The sequence below is a fragment of the Trachymyrmex septentrionalis genome, unplaced genomic scaffold (genome assembly GCF_001594115.1).
Source record: "Trachymyrmex septentrionalis isolate Tsep2-gDNA-1 unplaced genomic scaffold, Tsep1.0 scaffold196, whole genome shotgun sequence".
In the NCBI taxonomy this organism is placed as follows: domain Eukaryota; kingdom Metazoa; phylum Arthropoda; class Insecta; order Hymenoptera; family Formicidae; genus Trachymyrmex; species Trachymyrmex septentrionalis.
The window spans coordinates 978,152-989,887 of NW_017305135.1; the positions used below are offsets into that span (position 1 = coordinate 978,152).

Here is an 11,736-nt window from a genome sequence, read left to right on the forward strand (position 1 = left end):
AAATTTTCGGCGGTATAAAAAGGGCCCGGGGGTAATTGAAGAACGCTGACATTATCGATAATTGATATCAATTTGCTGTTATTAACATAAATATTTGGTTCATACATTATTAAATTCATAATTTTTTATTACATAAATGTTCCATAAATAAATATGCATATTTGTTATAATATTCTATATATCGCAGAAAAATTACAATTTTTTCTCTGCAGTTATCATCTCTCTGTTGATAATCAAACTTTGATGATAACACTGAAATCACAATTTTAAAGAAAAATCGAATATTATTGAGTTCTAAATACATAAATAAGTCCACTAAACTAATAAATCATAAAATTAGTACAATATTTTCAACTCTTAATCACTTCAATATTCACAAGGACGCGAACTCCCGTAAGGATATCGGTCTTTAATAGTATCTCATTGGTGACGGAACATATATGGCTACAGAACAGTTCTTGCATAAGCCCGGGGGAATCTACAATAGATTTTTAAGCCTTAAACCATCAGAGATGGACGAATCACAATCAATTATTCTCCTCGCATTTGATTGTAGTTGGTCAATTTCTTACGGCTTAAGTCTTAAAATATTTATTATAGATCCGGGCTTAGGCCAGATTCACACCTTGACGAAAAAATGGAAAGCGGAAAAGCGGAAGCCAATCAGGACTCGCAAAAAAACAGAAGCAAACAAGCGGAATGTATCGCCTACTATTATTGCAAGTTCCGATTGGTTTCCGCTTTTCCGCTTTCCGCTTTCCCATCAAGATGTAAACCCGGCCTTAGAGTGTTGATGTTCCAACGAATCGTGCGTAAAGTTAACTTTCATACGCAGCACGTTACGGCAGCAATTCGTAATTATTGGTTAAAAATTTTACATGAGACGATGCACTTCCGACGCAAAATATATATTTTACCACATCTCATTGAAATTCAACCGAACAAACAAAATTCAACGAACAGCAAAAAATTTGAAGCCGAGAAAGTCTGCAATATTTGCAAAAAATGTAAAAATTGAGAACATTTATAATGAGTACATTTTTATTAAGATTTGAAGTGATGGAGATATTTTAAATTCTAAATAATTATCTGAAATGATAGTTATCCAAATTGTAACTGCACTAATAGTTATCATATAATTACAAGTTTTTAGCTTTTTAAACTTTTTCTCAGCAAACAAGAATGGATTAAAATGGATTGAAATTTTGTTCTATCCGAATGCGTATTTTAAATAGCGAATACTTTTTTGGGATTTAATTAAAGTTAATTAGATTCAATTAGATTTAATTGGATGCAATTGAATTGAAAAACTACATTTCCTATTTAAAATTTCGAATTGAAGTGTATTCACAACGCACAGAAAAAGCTAATTATTTTTAGATTGAAAGGCATAGAGATATGTTCCATGTAATTTCTATAATTGAATAAAAATGTATTCAGGATTAAAAAGCATTTATTTTAACATTTATGAATCAATATTTCTGAAAATCTGAATCCATTTCAATACATTCTCGTTTGCTGGGTATATATTGGAAATTGAGATTGAGATTAAAATTGAAGATTGCTCAATCACACGTATGAATCGTATTTAACAGCAATTAAGATTAAGATTTGTAAGAATATCGGATAGCTAGAATCACACATAATAAAAATTATTAAATATACATTTAATTGTACTCACACGTTTTAATTCTGTGTTTGTACTTCTTATAACCTTTTATAACTTATTATTTTGTGCATACACAGTACATTTTGATGAAGTTAGTCACGTGGCTGAAATACTAGAAGCTTATTGGTTGAGATTGAGATTTAAGATTGGAAAAATAGGACGGAGCTCTATATTTCAATCTGCAATCTTAATCTCGGCCTGCTCTGTTCTCATTGGTCGAATCTTAATCTCAATCTCAATCTCCAATATATAGTCTGATCACGGCTTTAGATCTGTTTGCGAATTTCGCATGCAGATCTAAGAGAATGATTCTGTGATTGACGATACGCGAATTCTCTTACGCACGATTCGCTGCATGGGACATCACCCTTAGGGTGAAATCCCATGAAATGTATTTGCTGCGATCCGCTGTTGTAATTTCGCGTTTTACTGATTATTGATTGATTGATACGCGATAAATACATCTCCAGTATGGGACTCCAAGTCTTACAATAAGGCCGCCGTCCTACGGAGTGAAAATTTACAGCGAACCAATCACAATCGCAGAAAAGAAAGCAGGAATAATGATTGCAGAGTTGTAATTGATCGCGCTCTTCCGTTCCGCTATAAACTTCCACTCCGCTATAAACTTTCGCTCCATGAGACAGCGGCCTAAGAACGGACTACGAATATCATCTCATTTTTTTTATACCGCCAAGCTTTTCTCGAACACACTGAAAACAAAAATGACCAATGGCGTAAGCCGAACACTCGCACAACAGCGCGCGCTTGGAAATCCACCTATCTATGCAGAACCGCTGGTTGATGGGCGATATCGCGCGATTCGGTTTGATCGTCTCGCGATATCTCAGAATTGTTCGTGCCCGTTGACGATAGTCTGTGTGTTGGTCCGCGGACATGTGGATACATTCGTTTGTTCTCGCCGTTTGCTCTACTGTTATGTAGATGCCACCATGAGAACGATCCGTGTTAGCTGAAAGTAATCTCGGAATTACAACGGTTGACGAACGGTGCGAGGACGGTACCGCGGGAAAATGACTTCTTTCGTGCCGTCGAGAGTCTAGGAATTCATGAAATTGAAGAAGCGAAAGAGTCTGTGCGCGCAGTGCGTGAATATGCCCGCCAAGGTCTCTAAGAAGGTCGTGGGCATGATCATACGAAGTCGAAAGTCCATTATGAAGGATGGAGTTATCACGGTACCAATGATTTTCGTTAAATCTCACTCATTGACACCACTCACCATCATTATCTCGCACCAACTTCCCCCCTCTCTCTCTCTCTCTCTCTCTCTCTCTCTCTTTCCTGTGGCGGCGCCCAACTCGACTCCCGAGTCTCGAGCCGTTGCTAAGCTGCTATCTAGCTGATACCCTCTCTCACTCCGGCATTCGCAGCATACCTGTCTCATGTCTGTCTGTTTGCCTACACCGCTTTTATCTCGAGTCCCATTTTATCTTCACGTAATGTCATGATTGGTACTAACGAGAATTATATATATTCGTGACACTACATACATGGAACACTTGTATCTTGTCCCTCGTATATTTCGGAGAAACAGCTGAAAATATACCCATGCGATTACATGTTACAAATAATTTCTGCAATATTTTACAAGTTGCAATAAAATGGAGGTGTTTATGTTCATGGGGCTCTTAATTCTTGACACACTTTATATTTGTAACATACATGTAAATTATTTCTCAAACGGACGTAACAAATGCATGTACACATATGTGTGTATTTAGTATTTTCCAATGTGTTTGAGTATTATCAAAAATTGTCATCTTTATTTATTACCATATACATTTTATGTTGCATTGTATTCTTTTCTGTCTCGTGCAAGACTAAATGCGGCATAATTATTAAAAAAGCACTATTGTGTAGCTTATTTACATAACCTATGTGACGTGTTAACAGCTGATTAGATCATTTCATTTTATAAACACATTTGCTTGCAAAGGACATCTGATGTATGAAAGAAAAAATTGAACGGACAGAGGAAAGATAGTCCTATTATATTTCAATTGTGATTTTAAAATTTGATTTATAATTTGATTTCTAAATATATTTATCTTAATAGGAAGAGAGAAATTTTGTTTACAATTTTTGTTTTTGCGATCAGTATTGTAAACAATTTATTTACTCCACGTTTTATAGTCAATATTCAACGAATTACTTAAACCTCTACTTAATATAAATTAAATTAGTTTTTTTCTTTCTCTCTCCGTTGCTTAGCCCGATGGAAAAAGGTAATTGATGAATTTTTTTTCCTAGTAGCCGTTGTACTATTGAATTGATTTTGCCGAAGGTTATTCTATATTTTGACTATAAAAAAAATCAGGAGATAAAAATGGATATTATTCCACGGCACGACATTGTTTTTATCATATATTGTCAGCGTCACATATGTATATATACATTCGCGCGCGCGCGCGCGCGCGCACATACACACACACATATGTATAATTTTTACATGCGTGTGTGCGGCGCGTCACTACATGTACATATAGCGCATAAACAGGCAAGTGTCGCGCGCATCGATCAATTATTCGACAATGCGTTCCCATATACGCCAACAATTGACCATAATGGACCGTAATGATGCGATGGTGATGTTGCCGCAGCGTATGCGAAATCTTTCTTTCGCGATGCCCAGCTAAAAGGAGCCTAGAATGAGCGAATCGCCAGCTGTTGAGGCCGTCGTTAGGTTAGGACGAATCCGGAGACTCCGGAGTTAGCTCGAAGAGATTATACGGTTGAATCGTCAAACGGTGACGTTGGGGAGGGGATGAGGGACCAGTTGGAGCAGTTGCGATGCGGAGGTTTGATTCCCCGCGTGAACCGTCCCGCGCGACGTGAATGGACCGCGCGAAGGATTGACGGCGCGTCGAAGGGTCTCGGCTGGAAATATGTGATCGTCCGAGATCTCTCTCGTCGTAGCAGCCGCCGTACGCGAACAACAACCCGATCCGTCGTTTCTAAGAATAAGAGATACGAGACAGAGGGTGACAAGGAGTGAGGGGGTGAGAGACTGAGGGAAAGAGAGGAAAAGGGAGGAAAGAGAAGACTCCGTCCGTGGTGCAAAGCCGCTCCTCCGGTCGCACGAGAAGACTCCCCCGGACCGGACGTCGATCGTCGCGCGTTGCCGACCTGCAGGGAGACCGTGGAGTGTGCTCCGTCGCCGACCTCGCGTCCCCGCGGATCTCTGTGACGTCACGCGCGTCGCGACCGTGCGCGCGATCGGATCAAGGCCGCGCGGGTGACTCGCGAGTCGACCCCTCCGAGCTCGGGGACTCGGGGGAAGCCAGCGTCCCGACGATATCCTCAGGTTCACCCCGTGCTCTTCGTTTATCACGAAGGTGAATCTCTGTCACAAGGAGAAGTAGAAAAGGAAACGACATTTAGCAATGCGTGAAAAGTACCACTCGATTTTTCCAAGCTTCACGTCGGGGCTGTAACTCCTTTACTTTTACTCTTCGGATCTCGTATATTCTTGCCAAGAAATCTAATGACGCCACTGATCTGGCACTGTACAACTGTCTGGCGAGACAGCGTTACAGGACTAATTATGTCATATGACTCGATAATCACGGAATTATTTTTAAGAAATATATAATAAAATACGCGCATTGAGAGTGAATGGATTTTAAGAGGATGCTGTGGAAGATTGCGCTAACTTGAGTCTTGCACTGCCATAATAAAGTTCAAAACGTTGACAACCGATTGTCAGAAAGATTGATTATGTCACGTTCTCATAAATATAATTGCAAACGAGGAAGCGCAGAGTGACAGCGGAGTGACTTATTGTATATCTCACGATTGAATATTTCTTACTTAAATCTCAACAAATCAGAGTGTATGTACATAAGGAGGCGTGTAAATAATATTTGCAAAAATAATAAATAGTAAATAAATGTAAAAGCCAACAGTTTCAGTGAAACGATATAAATCGTTGATCAAAGTTTTATATTAACAGGCATTATCGATAATAGACATGAGAAACAAATATATAGTGAAGACAGATGTACTGCTTCATTGTAACAATCTCATTTGTAATGCAAATATAATGGCAAATCAAACGGTCATGACAGTATGACTGAAGAGACTATTTACAAAATAATTAGGATAAAATGTAGTGGAATGCATACACAATACACGCATTTCAGTCATGGTACAATATCTCATCTATTTTAGATGTTACATTATAAAAGCTATGAAAAAACATGCGGACTTGACGATCCAAGCAAACGAGCTACAAATAATATTGAATCACAAATTAAAATTTAATACAAAACTGTGGAAACAGTCCGCTATTATGACATTAAGAGAAGATTATGTATCTTTCTATCGCATAATTGTAAGCGGAATTACGACAAAAGTATCGATTAAAACGTGAGAATATGAGAGGAAATATACATAGCGACATTTTTTAGGGGTCATGCCCCCTGGGGCAAGCAGTGGAACAGAGGGCTTGGGCCCGACCTGTTCTGAAATACATAACAATCAAGATCATGCCACAGCCAAACTCACACCTCCCCCTACATTCGTTCAACAATGCTACAGACACCTCAAGGTCAGCTGTTAAAATATCACAAGTCTGTCACTTGTGATATATGCAGAAGACTACATCTAGTTATCGAAATTTATTTTCCATGCTGCGATTTGTACACTTTTACATTAAAAATTCATCTGTAATTTACGTGCTCGTATTAAAGATTATCTTGTAATATGTTGTATCTTATTTTTTTCAGAGTTCTGGTGTTGGCGAAGCTAGCGTCTATCATGCATTGGTTGTAATATTTCTGGAATTCTTCGCATGGGGACTATTAACCATGCCTATTATTAGGGTACTGAATGAAACATTTCCGGATCATACGTTCCTGATGAATGGCTTGATAATAGGAATCAAAGGAATCTTGTCTTTTCTTTCTGCGCCACTGATTGGTGCTCTCTCTGACGTATGGGGTCGAAAATTTTTTTTACTTATCACAGTGGCCTTCACATGCGCACCAATTCCCCTAATGAGCATTAATACATGGTGGTTTTTTGCCATGATTTCTATCAGTGGCGTATTCGCTTGCACATTCTCAGTGGTGTTTGCATACGTTGCGGATGTAACAGAAGAAAATCAAAGATCACTAGCGTATGGTTTGGTACGTGTATCATTTTTGTAATTAGAATGACAATATTTGCAAGAACCAATTTTTATTTTATAATAAAAATAATCACTGGTTATCTAACTTATAAAATAAATTTTATTTTGCTTATCCCTCAGGTGTCAGCAACTTTTGCTGCAAGTATGGTAATAAGTCCAGCTTTGGGTGCTTATATTATGAAAACTTATGGAGAAAATCTTGCCGTAGCATTAGCAACTGCTATCGCAGTCTTGGATGTGTTTTTCATATTAGTGGCTGTACCTGAAAGTTTGCCTGAAAAAACACGTCCACCAGCACCTATATCATGGGAGCAAGCTGATCCATTTGCTGCTCTTGGAAAGGTAAAGTACATATACATCTATCTATAAGTCAGTCTAGAACGTTTTTCTACGTTTTCCGACCCGACGCCTAATTTCCCCCTTTTCAATCCCTGCAGTCCTCCGGTATTAGCATTCTTTCACTCATTGATTTATAGATTGATTTTTGCCATTCCAGTCTAGGTCTTTCTCTCTTCCTTGTTCTTAATCTTGTATTTTCCATTCATTGCACATGACCATACCATATCAGTTGTTTACTTTTGATATCCTGGGAAATGGTGCCTTCTATTCCCATCTATTCCCTTACTATCTCATTTCTTATCCTGTCTCTTCTTGAAATGCGCATAGATATTCTCATCACATCCATTTCCACGATCTCCATTTTTTTCTTGTATTTGTCGGTAATTCTCCAAGTTTCTTCATCGTACAATAACGTACTTTAAAGTACACGTGTACATATATATGTATATAGTATAAAAAAGAAATCTATAAATATATAGTTATTTTAAATTTACTTTGCAGGTTGGAAAAGACCATACTATTTTAATGCTGTGTGTTACTGTGTTCCTGAGTTACCTCCCTGAAGCAGGACAATATAGTTGTATATTCGTTTACTTAAAATTGGCTATGGGTTTCTCTAATCTCATGGTAGCAATATTTATCGCCGTGGTGGGCATCTTGAGTGTGGGAGCGCAGATTGTATTAGGACCCTTAATGAGAACACTCGGCAGCAAACATACTATAATGCTCGGTCTCTTATTTGAAATGTTACAGCTCATGTGGTATGGATTCGGCTCACAAACATGGTAAATCATCTTCATTTGCATCGTAGCAATGTTATTCTATTAATTATGCATTAAAATTTTAATAATAATTAAAATTAAATGAGACGATGGGAATAATGCCAAGTCTTATCAAGCGTTAATTATTTCAAGGATGATGTGGGCTGCTGGAGTACTTGCTTCTGTATCAAGCATTACGTACCCCGCGATTTCCGCATTCGTATCCATGCATTCTGATGCTGATAAACAAGGATTAGTGCAAGGTATGGTAACTGGGATGCGTGGTCTCTGCAATGGACTTGGACCTGCTATGTTCGGTGTCATATTCTACCTTTTTCATGTTGATCTTAACGACGACACACCAAATCTCCCTTTGAAACCGTCGTTTGTAGACGAAAACAACAGAACGGGAACTAGTACACATCTTGACATAATGCCTCAGGTACATACATTATATCTGCAGGTAAGCATAGTTTATTTTTGTTAGCCTATCTGTTCAGTAAGTTTTATACGTGCAGCATTAAAGTAATTTATTGAAATGTAATAGTTTTAATATTGAAAAAAAGAATCAATATATTTATGTATATATAAATACGTAGATAAAATATTGTGTTATATATGTTGATTTCAAATAAAAAAATCAAATGTTTGTTAAATTGTATTTCCAGCTTGTACCAGGGCCGCCATTCGTATTTGGTGCGTTACTTGTGATCTGCGCGCTACTAGTAGCCGCATTTATTCCTGAATCAAATACAATGTCAACAGGATCGTTGCATCACCCATCCACTTCCCGGAGGCCCTCCGGTAAATACGCATATCAGAAATGTACGTTACAGGTTGTCAAATATGCTAAAATGCCAAATATGTTTATGGTGATGGGATTCATCGAAAATTGTTTTAATTATAATCTCTATGGATTTGTTGAATGAGCAATATGAGCATAATGAGATTTATGCGAAAAAATTTTACGTACAAAAGTCGTGAGATACATGCAGCAAGTTTTACAAATACTATGTTTTACTTATATTGAACAATGTAAGACTCAAAGCGCTTATTATTTTAGGTTTGTCCTTGGACGTTCAATATGAGGCAGACCGAGTAGGAAGTGGAAGAGGAAAGATCGGTCCGCTATCACCACTAGTCGACAATTGTAACTCCGCCGCGCTATAATGTCTATTGAAAAATGTAAGACAAGCCATATAGTACACGACGAGAATACTTTAGCCAAACGGTAAAAACTTCATCCTTAATCAGAGGTGAAGAGGTCGTTACTATGAAATGCACCTGATTCGATCAGGCGACTGTAATAGAGTTGTCTATATTGTATTATACTATTTGTTTAAGACAGTAACTAAGCTTGATTTTAGGACTTATCGATGGAACTTAATGTTTAGGTTGTGACAAACAATTTGCACAAGCAGTGCTTGTGCGATAATACCGTGGGTTGATCTCAGAGTCGAGTATAATCGTACTACAAGCGTGTTATGTTGCAAAAAAAAACGTAACATTAAATTAGATCTTCCTTTTCAAGATTCTTGCGTCGACTATTCAATCAGATGTAACAATTTTATGCGAAGTAAAATCAATGACTCTTTACGCAGCTCGCCAACGGCACAAAACATCAATGAATCACATGATACATCAATGAAAACTGAAAACCTGTATTTTACTAGAGTTATCTTATGAATATTTGATCCTTTACTTTGATGTCGTATCCTTTTCTTTTGTTACTAATTTATATTATCACATTTTATATCAAGTGCTAATGTAAATTGTGCAACATATTTTTGCATCTCCGTACATTCGTAGCACTAGAAATAGCTTTTACACATTCCTTGTAAGCATAATTTTTGTATACAAAAGCAGCATTAATTGACAATTGAAAAGGATGCAAATTCTTTAAATCGTATTTTCTTTTTATACAGGTATGATATAGTAATTATTACTTATCATACTTGTCATCATGTTATAATTTATCTAATATTTATAGATCATGCGACTTGTTTCTTTGTGCACAAACTATTTATTTTAATTCATAGAAACTATAAATATAATGAGAAAGGCCTCAATGCTAGGAACAAGTTATACAAAGTGATAGTTTGTCATTTAAAGACAATGGTAGACATTAACATTATGAGTAAAATGAAATATTAAATTATTAATTGAGAATCAATAGTTCTCTTAAATTATGTGTGTTATAATCGGAATCACATTGATGTTAAAATGAGAAAAAAACGTTTTATAATAGAATAGAATCTTATATATATATTTTGCTTCTATTTTACAAAAATATCAAAACTTTTAGGAGAAATATGTTTTAATACAATAGTATTCATTTATATATATATAAAATTTTGATTGTTTTTTTGATGCGATTTATCTTTAATTTGTGTTATTATTAGTATGTTTATGTAAAATACCAATATTTTTGTGTTTACACAAAAAATACAACCATTTTAAACTAACTTGTAGGAAACGAGAAGTATTTTTTTTTCTTTTTTTTTTTAGTTATTGTACTGAATTGGATCTTAAAGTCATTATGCTCTTAAATTCGATTAGTCTCGATAAAAGCCAAAGAGTGATTAATGACAAATGCAAAATAATCGAAAAATAATAATAATGTGCAACGCGCCCTTACTACAAATTAATTTCGTAAATTTTGATATTTGCACACGTTTGTGATTATCTTCGAAGCTACATCAATTATTTGATGGATATTTATTGGATGATATTAATACTGAATCGTTTTATAAATAAAAGTAATAAATATGTATTTTATACATATTTAATATTAACTCCTTTTTTATATAAGGCTGTTTAAAACAAAACAAGATATTAAAGGTTTCAGTCGATATGGCTTATAATCTTTGTCGAATATATTGAAATTATGTGCGTTTTCTAGAACATAGCTGTATTACAGTAAAGTATTACAGAACGAAGTAGAAATCGTGAGCAGGTGTATACAGTGCAATTACGGTTCTATAGTTTCTGTTTGTATTTCCTTAGAGTTACTTACGAACTCGCTCTCGTACACTGAAGTAAATATATGCAATTGTATTATAAATATACAAAACAAGCAGGAATATTATAATATTAAGAATAAAACATAGAATAAGTCTTGACTCGATCACGAGTTAAGTAATTGTATATGTATAATGTACGATGAATGCATTAATAAAAAGTAATTATTTTTAAGATAAATAAAAGTATCACTTGTACAAATTTCACATTTATGCGATATAAAATATATATATATATATACTCAGTTGAAATATTAAATTAAAAATATTTGAGATATTCCATATTCAAATAATGAATCAATCGTGAATTTGAATATTGACAAATAATTTAATGAAAAAATTTTTATTAAAATCGTATTATTTTATATACAACAATAAGTAATTATTTAAACATTTCATATTTGTATTAAAAATGTGACGAGCACCTTCTATAATAAATTGATATACCGTTTTATAATCAGATTAATCTTTTTTTTCTGTCTTCATAACATCTTTAATATCTTTATATTTATTGTACTTATTTCGTTGCAATTATTCCATAACATCTAGGAGAGAGTGTTGGATCAAACAAACGTATTACAGCAACCTTGGAACACTTGATATTATTTTGTAAAAATATTATTCTATCCAACATGATTGCCGCTTCCACTACCGAGCTCATATATATTCTCAACATTTGAAACAGACGCAATCTTGATTCGAAATGTATGTGATTCTGATATATTTCTTGCAATACATATGCGGATGGTATCTAAAATCATATATTTTATAAAATATATAATATTTCTATATATA

The 11,736-nt window shown here is 35.3% G+C and overlaps 2 protein-coding genes across 8 annotated transcripts in view; one reads left to right on the forward strand and one right to left on the reverse strand.

Annotated features, from left to right (window-relative positions):
• The first annotated feature begins 2,501 nt into the window (after nucleotides 1-2,501).
• LOC108747214 (hippocampus abundant transcript 1 protein-like) lies at nucleotides 2,502-10,145 on the forward strand. Of its 7 annotated transcripts, XM_018484546.1 has the most exons (8): nucleotides 4,348-6,023; nucleotides 6,100-6,239; nucleotides 6,418-6,819; nucleotides 6,942-7,163; nucleotides 7,662-7,945; nucleotides 8,075-8,384; nucleotides 8,590-8,746; nucleotides 8,985-10,145. In XM_018484546.1, the coding sequence occupies exons 2-8, from the start codon at nucleotides 6,105-6,107 to the stop codon at nucleotides 9,089-9,091; spliced, it is 1,617 nt and encodes a 538-aa protein (XP_018340048.1). In that variant the 5' UTR covers nucleotides 4,348-6,023; nucleotides 6,100-6,104; the 3' UTR covers nucleotides 9,092-10,145. The 7 variants fall into 7 exon arrangements, with proteins under 7 accessions (XP_018340049.1, XP_018340051.1, XP_018340048.1 ...); XM_018484547.1 differs by lacking the exons at nucleotides 4,348-6,023; nucleotides 6,100-6,239 and adding an exon at nucleotides 2,502-2,865; XM_018484549.1 differs by having other exon boundaries at nucleotides 4,345-6,239; nucleotides 8,590-8,725.
• Nucleotides 10,146-11,393: 1,248 nt separating this feature from the next.
• Nucleotides 11,394-11,736, reverse strand: part of LOC108747220 (methyltransferase-like protein 25) — a 1,751-nt gene continuing 1,408 nt past the window's right edge. The window contains 1 exon segment of the mRNA XM_018484564.1: nucleotides 11,394-11,727. Coding sequence (XP_018340066.1) covers nucleotides 11,459-11,727 — 269 coding nt within the window. The 3' untranslated portion in view covers nucleotides 11,394-11,458.